The sequence below is a fragment of the Artemia franciscana genome, chromosome 15, assembly GCF_032884065.1.
Source record: "Artemia franciscana chromosome 15, ASM3288406v1, whole genome shotgun sequence".
In the NCBI taxonomy this organism is placed as follows: domain Eukaryota; kingdom Metazoa; phylum Arthropoda; class Branchiopoda; order Anostraca; family Artemiidae; genus Artemia; species Artemia franciscana.
In genome coordinates this window covers 44,249,500-44,266,845 of record NC_088877.1, presented here as the reverse complement: position 1 = coordinate 44,266,845, position 17,346 = coordinate 44,249,500, and the positions used below count along the sequence as shown (strand labels likewise).

Below are 17,346 nucleotides of genomic sequence, written 5' to 3'. Positions count from 1 at the left end.
AAGGAGAAACTTGTTTTCGAATCGGTTTTCTAGGAGGTAACAGTTAATACCAAAATATCAACAGTCAAGTACGTTTTGCCTATTTAAAAACTGTCTAAAAATATCATGTTTTGATTTTGGACCTACTATTTATGGACTATAGGCCAAAGCTAGAGAAAGAAAATTAGAAATTATTCTCTTTATTACGTACATAAATTCTTATACTTTTCGTCCATCTTGACTATTTTTTATTTTATTTTTTTGGATTTATGCCAGTCTCTCCACCTCTTGAAGTAATTTCCTCTATTTTCGCCTATTCCAATGAGTTGAAAGCCAGATATATGACTCTCAGGTATATTATGGATTCCATTGGCAAGTGTTTGTTAGAACTCTATGGCTGCTGAAGCTCCCTAAGTTGACAGGAAGCCTCTAGCCAGCCGGATGTGAATAATCATTGATTTCGGAATTATAAATAAGTAGAGGGTTTCTGACTAATTTATTCAAACTTTATGGAACAAATATATCACGACCCTACACGCCGGATCAGGCGCATACACAGGAATCAGTATTATAAGGGCCAGTATTACACTTTTTTTAGGGACCAATAGTACAAATTCATTCGGGTGGAAAAAAAAATTACGATATGAGAAAGAAGTGGACAAACATTCAGGAAAATTTAAGATTTCGCGGGGGGGGGGGGGCTAGTTCCCTCCCCTTTGTACGCCCCTAAGTTAGACTACAGACTACGAGGCAGGTACGCACATAGGCCAATGGCTCGTGTCCCTTCCCAATTTTCAGCTTTAAAAAATTGTATCTATAATTGCTTATAATTTCCTTGTAACTCTCTGTTTTTCCAGTTAGTACTCCCCTTAGAAAGATTATGCCCCCTTCGTATAAACTCCTTCTTAAATGCCTGCTTAGGAGAACCAACCACATTGGGAATCAAACTGAGAAAATTTCCTAAGTCTTGCGTTTTAATTGTTCAACATTGTTTTTACTAATTCTATAATTGTCCTCCAGTGTCACGAGCTGAACAGCCCTCTGTTTTTTCGGCTATTTAGTTTTAGCCTGTTGTTACTAATATACACAATCGTGTTAGAATCGAGCCTTACTGAGGTGTATCATTATTTTGTATTTTCCTGCATTCTCTCTATATATGCTTTTTAGTTTGTCATTTTATATTGCAGTGACTAAAAAATTTACCCCCGCCCTCCTAAATTTAGATCTGTCATTATAGTAATTTCCTGGTTTAGAAAGTAATGGCTAAAGATGCTATAATGTACTATTTATTAGAAATTCATACATCCCCTTATATAAATAATGTACTATTATTAAATAAATAATGTAATTAATAAATAATGAAATGCATAAATAATGTGCTATAAAGTAGTTAATCGTAAACGCTTGTGGTATATCACCTTGATGTTGCCAATCAAAAAAAGGGTATGTATGAATTTCTAAACAATTTCTAAGTTTATTTTTTTTATTAATTTTTTGAGATGTGCAGCAAGCAAAAGCCTACGCTGAAGAAAACAAAAAATAAACAAAGAAACAAAAACATATAAACAACTTGCCTAAAATCAACAACCAACTACTATAAATCTAAATGATCTTCGAGCTTAAGGCCCATTCAAAGTGAGATTTTACTAATGCCAAGATTTAGCTGGTGCTAATTTGAGTTAATTAGAATATTTTACAGAAGTTTTAAGCCAATCTGAAAATTCCACTGAAAAGTCTGATTGGATCAAATTACCACAAGGCAATTCTCGGTATAGGTTAAATCTCATTTTGAATGAACCTTTAGCTCCTGCTCCGTTTTCTCAGTTACAAGGATCAGTAGAGGTAGCCTGTATGTTAGTAGGCTAAAGTAAAACAGTTCAAAATAGGGATGTGGTCTTCAAAGGCAGTGTGGTCTTCGAAGTTATCTACGTTAGTAGGCTAACAAGTACCTTTAATGATTCAGCGTATACCTGCACTGAAGACGTAACTTACTGTTACGCCTTACTTTAAAAAAAAAGAGAAAGAAAAAACAGATGGCTAATTCAAAGAGTTTGTGGGAGTCAATCTCTGGGACACTGCCTGACCTGGCTGAATCCTCAGGCCTCTAGAGAATATTGTTTCTTTGAAATACGTTAATTTTTTTGTTATTACATGGGGATTTGATTTTCTGCAGAGTGGTAAGCCCTAGTTCCCTCCAAGGACAGTGTATTTACTGCCAAGACTGTGATTGGTAGCGATAACTAAAAAAAGGGCATTATCGCATTAACAACCCTGAACATTTTTCTAGGTTTTCCTCTTGCTGGGTTACGTGCAGGATTTCCGACCCTTCTACCAAGTCAATTTGGGTAAGTTTTCTGATGTATTTTTTTTCCACTGCAGTCCATCTATTACCAAATGACCTAGATAGAAAATTAGATATTTTTAATGTATACTATAGATAGTCATGCAATCTTTTATTTTTATTTTTTGAAATTGCAGTCGAATTTATTGATTATTGGCAAATCAAGTATCTGCTTGATTTATTTAAGAAAAATATCACGATTTTTAAAAACTAATATTTACTATTTTATTGCAGCTTGATTTTACTCAAGATTCTTATTTTTGATAGTATTTATTGTAATACAAGTAGCGACCTTTATTAACTGATCTGCTAAATGCTAAAAAAACATACACTGGAAACCAGGAACTTGCGAACAGGGCCATATCCAGGACATTTGGTTGCGAGGGGGGTTTATCAAAAGAATTTGTTTGGGGCAGGGGGATGCTAAAGGAATTTTTCAGGGACTAAGGTTTTTACCTACATTTTAAAGACCAATTTGCTAGTCGGAGACATTGTTTTCGTTTTTTTTAGCTTCTATTTAATATTTATTCGTCAGCTTTTAATAATAATTAAATATTTAATAATATTTCGTCATAATATTTACGAGCGATTTACGGAGTTGCAGTAACGTTTCGGGCGATAGGGGTTAACCTCCACCCGACCCTCCGAGATACGGTCCTGTATACACGTTTTTTTTTGCGTTCGAATTTAAACTAACAAAAATTTACGGGTTTAGTTGTGACCACCTAAACCAACATCTGGGATGGGAGGGCTTGCCTATACAGAGATAAAATTGGAAGGCATACACCAATCAAGTATATGCAAGGACTACAGTTTTGGAGGAGGGGTCATCGTTTTTCCATGGAAGGTCATCAAAATGAAGGAAAGTGCATTTGCCATGATTTTAAACGTTTTACGGGTGGGAATTGGAGGGCGTGTTTTGGGTTGTTTAAACGTGGGAAGACTTGCCCCCTCCCTCTTTTGTGTAGATATTGGCGTTACGGAATACCCAGACCGTGATATATCTGGTGCTTGAAATTAAACATTTACAGTTAATATTTCGAGGTTTATTAAATTCGGAAGTTTTAATGATTGTGCCCATAAGTAGACATTGAACTCCCACAGATTATTAGTATCATGTAAACAAATGAAATGAGTAATGTTATTGTATATTTACATGTAATGCAAGTGGTACCATTCTAATTTCTATAAACCTTTCTTATTCAACCTCTTCCATCTGTTACAAGTGTTGCATTTAGTTTTCCAATACACGTAGTTTTAGGTTTCAAAAGACACATGTGTTTCCTTTGGACACCTGTAATATAGCTTACGGTTGCTGTTTATTGAGCCCAGATTGGGTGTTGATAAGGACTTGGCTTCATTCCTAGAAAAAAAAAAACGGATCTCAGTCAAAAGCTTGCTAAGGCGCGTCTACATAACGTCGTTCTTGCTCGACCTTTTTTTGGTGTTTACGTTGCTGGCGAATGTCAGCAAACATAGGTGTACTGCACTTTTTTTTCGTTTTTGGAACGGGTAGGGGCAGATTTAAGGGATTGTTTTAGAGATATATCTTGCCATTAAGATCGAATTTTATGCTAGCTACTGGGTGGAGGAGCGAAACATACCTTTTGGGGAGTCTAGGTGTTTTTGTCTCTCCTCTATCCCCAGAAAAAGAATTAAATTCTGCCTATGTCACTGGAAGCGGTAGAAATAGATTGAGATATAGAACCTTGGATACGTTTTCCGAAGCCCATTTTCTTCTAGATTTTGGTCACTCCGTTTTCTGTTGGATATACATAATAGGTTCTGTCATTCTAGTATGTTCGTTTTAGATTCCGGCCGTGAAAGACGTGAAGATCTATTCTTTCCTCTGTAGATACTAGGTCGTTTCTCACGGAAAAACTTTGAGCTCAGATTCTAAATTCAAGGAGGTCAATCCAGGTTTTTGTGTAAATGATAGGCTTTAGCAAAGAACATCTGATAGGGTAGGGATAGGCGGAGGAAGGGAAGGGAGCCTACGGCATATATATTTAGACTTGCATTTAGGGCGTACTTTGCTATGTGCCAGGGGGGCAACTGTCCCTCTCAGATCTCGTTTTGCCATCGGGTACTCGTGTATTATAGTGGAAAAATTTAAGTTCTTGATTTAAGTAGAACCTGTTTCTCTGACGCTCAATTCTGATAGAGTATCACAAAATATGATGAGAATACAATATTTCAGAAACACATTTGGGTGATATATTTGCACATTAGGGGGAGGGGGGATGAAGGATAGTGGGTCTGCATGCAAGATGTGTTAAGTACAATTATTCTGCATATTATGTAGTAAGAATCGTTTTCTAACTTCACACTGTTCAAATACTATACCCCCACCTCCACTGATGTACAAATATATAGCCCGAATTATATATTTCCCATCTATTATATCACTTGTGTGTCTTGTCTCACGCTAAGCTGAAAGAAACTAACAAATGAAACCGGTTCTACAGGCGTCAATGGTTTAATAACTTGAGTGTTGCCACTATAATACATAAATACCTGCTACCAAGCCCTCTGACCCCAATCCTCCCTGCTGAAATATAGTTTCTTCAATAATCTTGTCAAAACTGAGATAAGGCTGCATAATTCAAGCATCCCCAGCAACTGGCCAGTTTTCTTTAGTTTATATACTCATTATTGCTCATTTTACTTTCGTTATGGCTCATGTTACTTTATGGCTCATTTTCCGTTTTTTACTGCCATTTTCGCTTGAATTGGAAAATTGGCTCCAATTCCCTCCCCCCTAGGATTTTGAAGAAATTACGCCACTGCTTGCATTTTTACTGGGGGGATTCTCTTTCCCTGATTTGTGGAGTTGTTCCAAAAGTGTTGCGTTTAACCGACCCTAAGATGTTAACTTAAACCAGTATCTTATACTATTCTGCCACTGCTATTGCCTCTTATAAGTAGATTTCTTCTATTAATAATCAAATTAAAAAATTGCAAATATCAAATTAAGGACCCAAATTTGCCTTTGTCAGAAGTCTCATACAACCAATACAGTCACGAACAGAACATAAAATTTGCTTAATTAAATTATGTCCTAAAATCTAGAAAAGATGTAATACATCCATTAACTTGGTAATTAGCCTTCGTAAGCGAAAAATTCTAATGACGTAAGATGGATTTCCATTCGAGGCAATTTTCCAGCTCCTGCAATTGACCATTTAAACACAAAGGAAGTTCTTTGTATAGGAAATTGGCTAGAATGGGACAATTTATTTTTAGTTTCAATTTGAATTTTAACATTTTGGAAATGCAAATTCGACTCAAATCAAAATATATTAAACGTAAAAAATGAGGTTTGACTAATTCCTCCAGTTTCTGCTAACTTTCCGACCCAATAGTCTAATTTGGATGCGTTTTATTCAAAATGCTGTCTGATAACAGGAGAGTAGGAAGATTGAAAAATCTTTTTTTTAGTGTTACTAAGTAATTGTAAAATATTATATAATAAAATATTAATATTCTTTTGGGCATCCAAGATATGGCAAAAACAACTTTGATATCAAAAGTTGTATTTTCTAGTTGTTTTCGAGAGTAAGAAAGAAGGACATTTTGGAAATAAGATAAAATTCTAAATATTGTAGGAAAATATAAAACCAAATAAGCATGGACGCAGGGTTTTTTTTAAGAGAGAGTTTTTTTATTGGCATGATGATAAAAATATCTGATGATTTAAATTAGAAGCGCCCAGAAAATTTGGAATTCCTGTGGGGAGGGCTGAAGTCCCCCCTTCCCACGTCCCTAGGTAGAGCGTATGTTTAATTCTTCCAAAACATATCACTTAATGTCATGAATACCGTCGACCTTGTCGTTTTAAAAATCAACGGTGAATTTTCCTCTTTTCTTTCTTCAAAGCTTCAAAGTAACGTTTACAAAGTAAAAGTAAAAACCTTTTTGCACGCATTCAGAATGGCCTAAAATCCCTTCAATTTTTATATTATGAACCCATTTTCTGCTTTTTTCGAAGACCACCATAAATCATTGTTCAAATGCCTGGATATCAAGGTAATTGTGTATTTTACCTATTTAAGAACAGATAAACAAAATTTAGCAGGACCTTGAATTTAAAAAAGATAAAAAGTAAGAAAAAATGGCATGATCAGGGCCGTATCCAGTAGTTTTCTTCAGTTTTTCTCGGGAGAAAAACTGAATTTTAGTTAAAAAAAAGTTTTTTTTTAACTGAAAGTAAGGAGCGACATTAAAAGTTGAAACGAACAGAAATTAAGTTTTTATTGTTTTAAAAGAAGAGCTGTGAGATAGTCACTTCAGCGTAAAGAGCGGGGCTTTGAGGAGGGAACAGTCCCTTTCATATACGGAATAGTTTCTGTTCATTTTAAGTTTTAATGTCGCTCCTTACTTTCAGTTAAAAAAAAATAATTTAATATATGAACGCTTTTAAATTAATGCAGGTTTTGATTTTGGCTAACCATACATGAACAACTAAAACGAAATTTGCATATTAATTTTACTTTTTTTTGGCTAAATGGCTTTCTCAAAGCTCTGATTGGACGACTTTGAGAAAAAAGGGGCGGGGAGGGGGCCTCGTTGCTCTCCAATTTTTTGGTCCCTTAAAAAGGCCACTAGAACTTTAAATCTTATTTAGGAACGTTGTTGTTAGTAATAATTATACGTAACTTACAAATTAACTTACGTAACGAACTTCTATATTCGTATATTTTTATTAAGTATATGAGGGGGTTCGCCCCTTCGTTAATACCTCGCTCTTTACACTATAGTTTGAACTTCGTTCCAATAGAATGACCCCTGAATCACAAAGGCCGTTTAATTAGAATAAATTCCTTTTTCGAAATTACTAGAAATACTTTAGCCTTAAAAGCGAGCTATTGAGAAGGGGTAGAACCCCTTCCTATACGTAATAATTTATGTTCGTTTTAAGTTTTAACGTTGCTCCTTACTTTATGTTGAAAAAACTTCTTTTTTATTTAATTTCTCGCTGTTTTTTTAAATAACGCTGGAGAATCCGGCTCCCCCTTCATGGAAATTCTCTTCCCCCATGATGAATTCATCCATGGAGATACTCTCGCGTAACCCCCTCCCCCCGACCCCTCACCACCAGAAAAAAATCCCCTCGGAAAACGTCATTATACTTTCGAATAACCAATACTACATGTAAACAATGGGCCAAGTTCATAGCTTGCAGCCCTTTCCCCGGGGACTTTGGGGTTATCCCCCACAGTTATCCTCAAAGTTATCCTCAAAGACATAAGTTGTCCTCAAAGACATAGTTATTAGATTTTTCGACTACGCTCAACAAAAAGCCTATCTCAAGATTTTGATCCGGTGACTTTGGGAAAAAATGAGCGTGGAAGTGGGTCTAGTTGCCCTCCAATTTTTTGGTCCCTTAAAAAGGGCACTAAAACTTTTAACTTACATTAGAATGAGCCCTATTGCGACATTCTAGGACCACTGGGTCGATACGATTGCTCCTGGGGGAAAAAAAATAAACACGCATCCGTGATCTTTCTTCTGGCAAAAAATACAAAACTCCACATTTTTGCAGATAGGAGCTAGACACCTCTACAGTAGGGTTCTCTGATACGCTGAATCTGATGGTGTAATTTTCATTAAGATTCTGTGTTTAGTGGGTGTTTCCCCCTTTTTTTTTGAAAATAAGAGCAATTTTCGCTTGTAACTTTTGATAAGTAGGACTAAACTTGATGAAACTATGTATTTAAAATCGACGTAGAATTCCGATTCTTTTGATGTATATATTGGTATCAAAATTCCGTTTGAGTTTCGGTTACTATTGAGCCTGGTCGCTCCTTACTAGCCTACAGTTCGTCACCACGAACTGTTCGATCTTATTTCGATTTGTTCTAATTTATGTTTAAACCTGTTATTGCGAAACTGGTAAGTTCTGACTGCGCTAACCTTGCATATCCTTCCAACCAGGGAGTGGAAAGTGGAGTTAAGCCAATAAAAAGTAACAGTTCAAAACATTTGGAGATATTTTAGTTGTTTCGTAAATAAATGTATTTTTTTGAATCGATGTTAAAAAGTGAAAACACTTCAAGCTGGAAAAGAGCTAGAATTTGAGGTAAAAATTTTAAAACACATAAAAAGTTTATCAAACTAAAAAAAAATCGCATGTAGACTAATAAGGCAAACAAAATAAAATCCGGGATATATTTTTTTGGGGGGACGGGGGAAAGGGACAAAAAAACTTTACAAAAGCGCATTAGAAATTTCCTTATATGGATTTTTGTCACTTTTTTATGAACCAGGTGAAAATTATCGGGGAGGGAGTTCAAACACGGTGAACCTCTGTACCTTCTATCCAAGATCCACAAGACGCAAAAGAGTAAAAACGCAGAAATCATCAAGAAGCAATAAGTTCAAGAAATCTAGATGTGTCAGTTTAGCCGTATTTAGTCTAAAAGTGTTTCTGTCCTTATAATTTGCTAAAACTACCCATTTTCTTTGCTTCACACCCATTTACGAAGAATTGAAGTAATTTCTCTATGAAATCTTTTTTCGAAAACAAAATTGAAACAAAGCTGTCCGGCAGATTCTGATTTTTTTTTGTATATTAATTGAAAAAAAAAACAAAAAACAAAACAAACAAACAATAAATCAGTGCTCCAACATATCGGTATAGATAGTAATATACTTTTTTCAGAGCATAGGAACATTAACATTGCAATTGATTCAGGTCCTTGGACTTGAAAATAAAAACATTTCCTGTCCCCCGCACCCATCTTAGATCCATCCATAACTGAAATCTGGGTTTTCTAAGAATTATCTCGATTGTTTTGAAGTTTTGAAGATTTTTGGTAATACCACATTTTCGTCGGTATTGCCACGTTGAATCATAAAATAAATTAGCAAAAATAATTAGCTTAATTTGACAGCGCTTTTCGTTCGTAAAAATTCAAACATTAACAATCTAATAAAGACAAATACACATTTAAATTGCGTAGTTTTTAGGACTGTACCACATTTTCGTCGGTGTTGCCATTTGAATCTTTAAATAATAGGCAAAACTAATTAGCTTAATTTGACGACGCTTTTTGTCCGTAAAAATTCAAATATTAATATTTTGTTGATTCCCAGGCATATATACCTTTGAATGAAAGCTACACACTCAAGCGGTTTGATGTCATGTTCTTGTTTAATTTTTATTGATTTTTCTCACACTCTTCTTTTTTATTTTTAATTTGGTGCCCGCTACTCCCAAAAACTGCATGGAAATATTTTTCGTTCAAAATGGCTGTTTAAATTTCACCTTAACGAATAAAAAAAAAAAAAAAAATCAAAAATTCAATTTTACTTTTGTTTGTACTTCACTCGGTTTTAATTTTTGACAGATGCATGCTCCTTGTATCTAATTTAGTTGCATTGGCGACAAAGTTCTATTTATAGAAAACTATAAATTCTTGTTCTCAAACTCGTTAAGACAGGTGACTGTTGCCCCCAAAGGATGTTTTTCTTAGCATGCGAAGATTTTTCACATGTGTACAAAATTTGAGAGCACATATTATTTTCTTTGGGACTTGTGGGGTATCCAACAAATAGACCTCAAATATAGCTACTTATGGTTTGTCTTCAATAAAGAATTTTCGCATGAAAACGTTTTGCGTTTTTTACTTTGTACTGTCTTAGGCTGTCACTTCCGCAGGATTTATTTTTACGGGGGGAGGGAATGGTTGTAGACTGTTGATTAGGGAGCCCATGCGACAAGTAATCTTAACCTATCTAGTTTCAAAAACCTGTTCAATCAGAACCAATAGAGTGGCGTGAAAAATGGCAGTTTCTTACTACCCTTAGCAGCCCAAATGTGGTCGTGTGGGGGTGATAAGGAGTTCATTGGACAGATACTATTTGTCAGTGCTCTAATCATGATTGCACTAAAATAAAATGCAACAAAATAAAATAATGCCAAAATGCCACAAAACGCAAAAAATGACCATATTTGGTAGAATTTCACAAATTCGGGAGGGGGCTATCAGCCACATACGGCTAATTGGTACGTGTCGGTTATTTGAAACACATTCAAGAATTACGCTCAGGTTACATCTCATAAAACCGGTTTAATAACTACAAAGACAAGCGATGGATGATACAATGCATTGGACTTGTAGGCCTGTAATTTGGACTATGTATTTGAACATTAGGGAGGGGGTTAGGTTAGGTTACGTTATGTTGGGATGGATTAGGTTTCCATAATTTTTGTTTCTAAACTATCATTTTTAATTATCATGCTTTGTTATTTCTTCATTGGGATTAACCTATTAACCTAACTTCACTTTTTGGGTTTATTTCCAATAACCTACAAGTACCGCCTAATTATTAGGGGGAAGGGGGAATAAAATTAGTTTATAATTGCAATGACACATGCTAAGAAATTCGGGAGAAATCCGTATTTCGGAGAGGCAATGGCGGAGAGGCCTGTGTATCTGCTAACATATTAGCTGGAACCTCTAGAGAGGTATTGTCAAAGACATTTCTCGATATAAATGTACAATCAATTTCTCTCTTAATTATTGTGCCACATACAACGCTGCCATATATTAAAAATGATTATTATCTAGTTAACCGATAAAGAGATAAAAAAAAAGGTTTTCGGTAGCTAATCAAAGAACGGTCAAGTGAGGGATTCAAGGACCGTTTTTGTGTGCTCACGCATCTTGGTGCCATTTTTGGTTCGGGTAAAAGTCACTTCGGGTTATCTTCTGCGATATGGATGTTGGTTAGCTTGCTATGTGATTTATGTTATTAAGGGAATTGTCTGATGAGAAGAAGGTTCTGTCTGATAGGCTGATCAATTGCTCCCTCGGCACTTGGCTTAAGTGACCGTAGCCCCTCCTTCTTGGAATTTTTTGCCTGCTCGTGAGCCATTAAATGGTTTGGACAACTATACAAACCTGATTTTTGTTTTTTTGCTGTTGTGTGATACTGCTATAGCATCAATTGAAGATCCCAGGGGAAAGCATGGGAGTTGTTGTTAGGGCTTGGGTTCATTTTATTTAGTTTGTGCTTGTATTTATTCGAATCTGCTGAGCAAAAAATAAAAGAAAGAAAGAAAATAAAGGCAGCTAGGGATATGTGCAGAAGGAGGGGGGCTGGATCCTGGTCTCCAAAATTGTAAGTTTTAAGAATTTCTGAGCACTTTTTATTCAATTTATCAAATAAAAGTACTTATGTATTATACCAAACACAATCGAGAAGTTGGCTGAATGTAAGGCTGAACCCCCCCCCCCTAATTCGCAAATATATAGCCCAAATGTGGACCTAAACTGCTTTTATTTGTATAATTTGGGATGTAAATTTGCACATTACGGGGGAGGGAGGATGAAGGTAAGGTTAAGTTAGGTCGGATTAGTTTACTCCCTCCCCCCTAATTCGCAAATATATAGCCCAAATTATATTATTAATTAAACTGAAAGATTATATTTTCGTCATGTGTTGGTTTATTTCATTATCATTAACCTAACTTCACTTCTTGAGTGTGTTTGGTATAATACATAAGCACCAAATAAAATTTGTTTTCTTTGTTATTGCCCCCCCCCCACCAACGTAATAAAATCATAGTGCGTGCTTTTAGGCATAATCCTTTCCCCATCAGAAAGCTGTCTCTGTTCATGGGTGATGTTAAAAGGGGCAATATCTTAAGAAAATTACAGTATATTTCTTTTTACAATCCTAAATAGGCCTACCACTGTTGAAGCTGTGCAGTCTTTATTGATATTATAAAAGAAATCATTTTTAAGCGCTTAACGACAATATTAAAAGTGTGTTGTTTATGTTGATGTGAGATAAACGTGTTTATTCTATAGTTGAGATATTGCGTCTTTAACGTCTTGTAATCTCTGTCCTACTATTATGCTATCTCTATTAGGCACACATTGCCGTAACTCTTATCACTTTGACAAATCACTTTGTTTCTTCTGTAAGAACAAAAGAAGAAAAGCAAAGTTTTTCGATAAAACCTATAGCCTAGAGCGATTTTTTAGACTTAAACGAGTCGATATAAATTCTTTTACGAAGTTAAATTTAGTGAGAACAGAAATAACTAAGGGTCCATTTTCCCGAGGATGAGTGCTGATGGAAGTCAACCATTCCCGAGTGTGCTGGATGCTGGGTTTTATTTGCGCTGAATTTATTACAATAAGTCTGGGCACTTGCGTATTATAGCGACCACACTGTTGTCCTTGATCTGCTGTAAAACCAGTTTCTCGGTGTACGCTCGGAGATAATTAGCTTAGCCTGATTTAGATAAACTACTATCCAAGTACATTTTAATAAATATATAGAGGTGGTTAGGGTAGGTTAGATATAATAATAATAATAATAATAATAATTTATTTATCACCCACTTTACAAAACAGGGGTTAAGTGGAGTAAATACAAAAGAAAAACAGCAAAAGAAAAAAACAAGAAACAAAGTTAATGAAATACAGAAAATAGACGAATAAGGCGATGAAACCCACCCTAGCCGATAAGCCGCTTCAATAGCTAGCTTGGCACATAATTTTTCGAAAACACCAGTAATATCTGTCGCACAATACTTTTTAACCAGTTTTGTATTCTGGTATAGACGAGGCAGATATAAAAAAAATTTGCAGTACCGGTAATTGTTTATACAAATACGGTTAGATCACCGGTCAACAGAAGTGGCCGAATACCAGTACAGAAGAGTACAGAATGATCACAAAAATTTGAATGAAGCCGAGTTAGCGCTCTTCTATAGTGTCCACGATTTGCCACAATCTTAGAGTAACCGAGCCTCAGCTTATCACTCATGTATTTGACAGTACGAGACCGGAGAGCATTCATAGGATCGCAAACTGTTTGCCAAGCCAACGAAACCATTTAACACGGGGTATACTAAAACCACCGCAATATAGTGATTCGGAACGTTTATTACCGTTGAAAACAAGAAACTCGCACTTGTCAATATTTAGGTACCGGTCGATATTGCGGAAAGCAGAAGTAACTGACTTCACTGAACGGGCAAGACCAGACTCAGTTTGACTATAAATAGAACTTTGTCGCCAATGCAACTAAATTAGATACAAGGAGCATGCATCTGTCAAAAATTAAAACCGAGTGAAGTACAAACAAAAGTAGTGACTAGACTAGTCACCAGTTTGACTAGTCAGAAGAAGGTCATCCGCATAAGCCAGATCTGAGATATCAGATGGTCCGAGTAGGCACGTAGTCGATATTTTTGATGACACATCTTCAATACAAGCATTAAAGATATACGGAGAAAGAACTCCCCCTTGTCTTACTCCGCAACGAACATGAATATGACCAAAATAAGAATTATCTAATGACTTAAAACGAAGGTAAGAATGCGAGTACCAAAAACGAAGCACGTGAATTACCGACGGATTTACTCCTCTCTGTCATAACGCTGTCCATGCTTAAGTATGATAAACACTGTCGAATGCTTTAGACAAGTCTAGGGTTGCGAAATGAAGTACGCGACAAGTGCGATGGCCATCTTTTAACAAAGAAGTCAAAGCACGCTGAGCATGCTGACAGCCTAGCCCAGATCTAAAACCAAATTGATTATCATCAATTAGAGCAAGCTTAGTGATATAATGTGATACAAGCTTAGTGATGTAATGCGCTCTGGGCGGCCTGCTCTCCATAATTCTGTGTTGTAATTTCCATAATTTGGTTACTGAATTATTATATTTTCATCATATTTTACTATATTTTATTATGATTAACTAAACTTCACTTATTGAGTGTGGTCGCTATAATACATAAGTAACCAAGTGTCTCTATGCTTTTACTGTCTTGTATCTCTTCCTGATATTGAGGAAAAACTCTAGTTCAACTCTTGCTTTGAGATCAGTGTAGAGATTGATGGAGGAATCCTTCTTCTTATTGAGCAAATGCCTGTATTACGGGGATGGGAGGTAAAAATGAATCCAATGCCATCCTCATTCAAATGGGCTCTAAGAAGGAGGATATGAAACTTGAAATGAACCAAAATTACTATGAACCGATGCCAAATATAAAATCAACATATATTAAAACAAATTGATATTGTCGTCATTATCCTCAAATCGCTCTAAAAACTATACTGGCATTGGCCTTTCACAGAAAACTAAATATATTTTTGGACTTTTTTTGTTAAAACATAAAGTTAAACAAGATTTAGCTGAAACTCAGAGGTTTTATTTGTGTTAGTATATATGTATCAACTTATTTAGTTTTACTAGTCTAATATGGCTCTAATTATCATCAGTATTTTCTGCCTGTGAAAATCATACATTTCAAATGATAAAAAATGTGCCATAAATAACTTCTGAGACTACACTGGCTAATCATGATAAAACATAAAATTGCAAAAACGAGGACAATAAACAGCCAGAGAAAAAATTATCCAAATATCTCGGTCAAGACCTCTGCTTGACCGTCCTCAAGTGGAGAATAAAACTGATAAAAATACAAAAAACCAAACCTTAAAATAACACACAAAACTAAAATAAGATGACCCTTTCTGATTAACGGTGAAAGGGTAACTGAATAAAAACACAAGTCTAAATGGTACTTCAAAATTTCATCTTACGTAAAACACTCTTAAAGGCTAATCGCTTTCCAGGTAGAGTATTATCAGAGATTCTATTTGATTGCAAAACATAATCATGTGGATGTATGTAAAAACTATCAGAACTAATAATTTCATTAGATTTGTAGGATTAGTCGTGGTCGTGATGGATTTGTAGCAGTAGCAATCATTCCTATTTCTTCCACTTTTGACACACTTGTATTTTCTGAATTTATTCATCCACACGCGTTTACGGTACAGTATATGGGTGTCGATGTGATGAATTCTTAGCAAAGAAATGATTTCGTTCTTTGTACGCGGGAGGGGTCAAAGTTAGTCGTGTTTCTTTCGCTACTACCACCTATGTACTGTTGTCTGGAGTTTTCACTATTTTTGCTATCTGTAAAAAAGTATAATTTCTTGCAGTTTTGAAATTTATAGCCCCAGACGTATAAATTCTGCCCTAAGCATTGAGTGCTCAAATTTATTTTATGTATTTTTTTTCGTTCCAATACCAAGGGTATTGGAAAACATGACAGATTGCCAAAGATAGTCCTTATTGGCCGACCGACTGGAGCCAAACGAAAAGCAGGTCGCACCACGAAGCACCACACTCAAGAATTGGAGTTAGGTTAATCCTAATGAAATTTACCTAAATATGTACTTACCTTATACTTGTGCTTGGATCAGGACACAAGCTATATAGCTCTCCCTGGCGACACGAACTGGCAGACTGTTGAATTCCACAGGTTATGGTCTTGGGTTAATGGGGCGATAATTTCAAGCCATGAAGAGGCCCATCTGGGATCGTGTCTCCGGAATCCACCAATCGGTTCGAGGTCAGATGTGACGGTGTTGAGCCACACTTTGGCTTGTCCTCCATGTCGTCTCTTCCAATCAAGTGCTGGTTTGCAGCGTAGGCTTTAATTTGTAAAAGTCACGGCCGGTCTTTGGCAAGCATGGCCGAACCAGGACAAGCGACGGCGTCAAATGAGAGTTGCGATGTCGTACTTCTGGTCACATCGTTGGCGGATGATCGTAATTGGGATTCGGTCGCTGAGATGCAACCCCAGTATGCTCCTCAGGCATCTGTGTTGAGGCTGCGTGCCTCGGCGACTTTTAAGGGCCACGTCTCGCAATCGTGCATTAAGACCGATCAGACTAGGGCATCGTAAATACACATTTTTGTTTTATGGTAGATTTCCTTCATTTTCCATACCGGCTTCCACAGCTGTGCAAAGATAGCGAAAACTGATGCAATGCGACATTGGATTTCTTAACTACGTCCGCCGTTGATGTCGATGTACGATCCGAGGTACTTTAATTTATTGACAACTTCAATCTGCCTTTGTTCATGGTATGGTAGAGTTTATATCCGGGGTATTAGACATAGCTTTAGTCTTTTCAATATTAATCTTGAGCCACATTAGGGCAGCAACTTCAGAGACTTCCAGAAGTATGTTCTGGGCTTCGCCAACGGATTCGCCAAGAAGAGCAACATCATCGGTTGTGGTATTCCAGGTTGGTGGTATTGAAATCAGGGCTAACCTTGACTTCTTCGAAGTTTAGCATTGCTTTTTTCGTTGCGAGAGTACACACCCTTGCCTCACTCCAAAGTCGATATCGAATAGCGGGGAGAGTTCTCCGTTGACCTGGGTATAGGCCTGTGTGAGTTGATAGTAAGCCTGAATGTGTCGTATGATCTTAGGTGGGAAGCAATCCCCTTCCATCACCATCCAAATTCCTCCACGGATGACAGAATCGAAGGTCGCAATGAAGTAAATGAAGACAGCGATGGTGACTTGTTGGTGCTTGGCTCTATGTTCAAAAATCTGTCTCAGGGTGAAGAGTTGTTCAATACAGCCCATGCCGACTCGGAAACCAGATTGGTTGGGGCGGTTTCTTTCGTTGCGGACTTTGCGGAGTCGATTAAGCAGGATTATTGCAAAGATCTTAAAAGTATAATGCTTTAGTAACAAAATTATGAAAACTACAACAGAGAATTATGTAAATTGGGCCACCCAGAACGCATTATATTAAATGGTATTTAAATGGTTCCTAACCTAACTTAACCTAAACAAAATGTCAACTCTATAAGATATTCAATACAAAAATTTGTACCTACATTGTAGTTTATCTCTCTCACGCTAAGCTGATTATCACCAAGTACATACTGAAATGCAGAAACAAACTGGTTCTACTTAAAACAAGAACTTGAGTTTGGTGGCTATTAGACATAAGTACCGAAAGATGTAAGGGAAAAGGGAACTTTTTGGGAAGGTGTAATAAAGGAGGATTTAAATCGATTTGGATGGAGGAGGAGCGTACGTAGCTGTTGGCCTCAGGTGGCCTAATGTTGCAGTGAATTGTCAGTAGTGGTATTAGTATCGGAAAACATTCGAGCGATATAGCATTTGAATTTTTTTGTTTTTTAGAAATGGACATTTAGTGCAAATATATGAGCAGTTATGCA

General features: G+C 36.3%; 1 protein-coding gene across 1 annotated transcript in view; it reads left to right on the top strand.

Moving 5' to 3' along the window:
• Positions 1-17,346, top strand: part of LOC136036522 (RNA-binding protein 38-like) — a 156,498-nt gene that overhangs the window by 93,278 nt on the left and 45,874 nt on the right. The window contains exon 5 of the mRNA XM_065718825.1: positions 2,267-2,324. Within this exon, the coding sequence (XP_065574897.1) occupies positions 2,267-2,324 (58 nt within the window). The remainder of the gene's footprint in view (positions 1-2,266; positions 2,325-17,346) is intronic.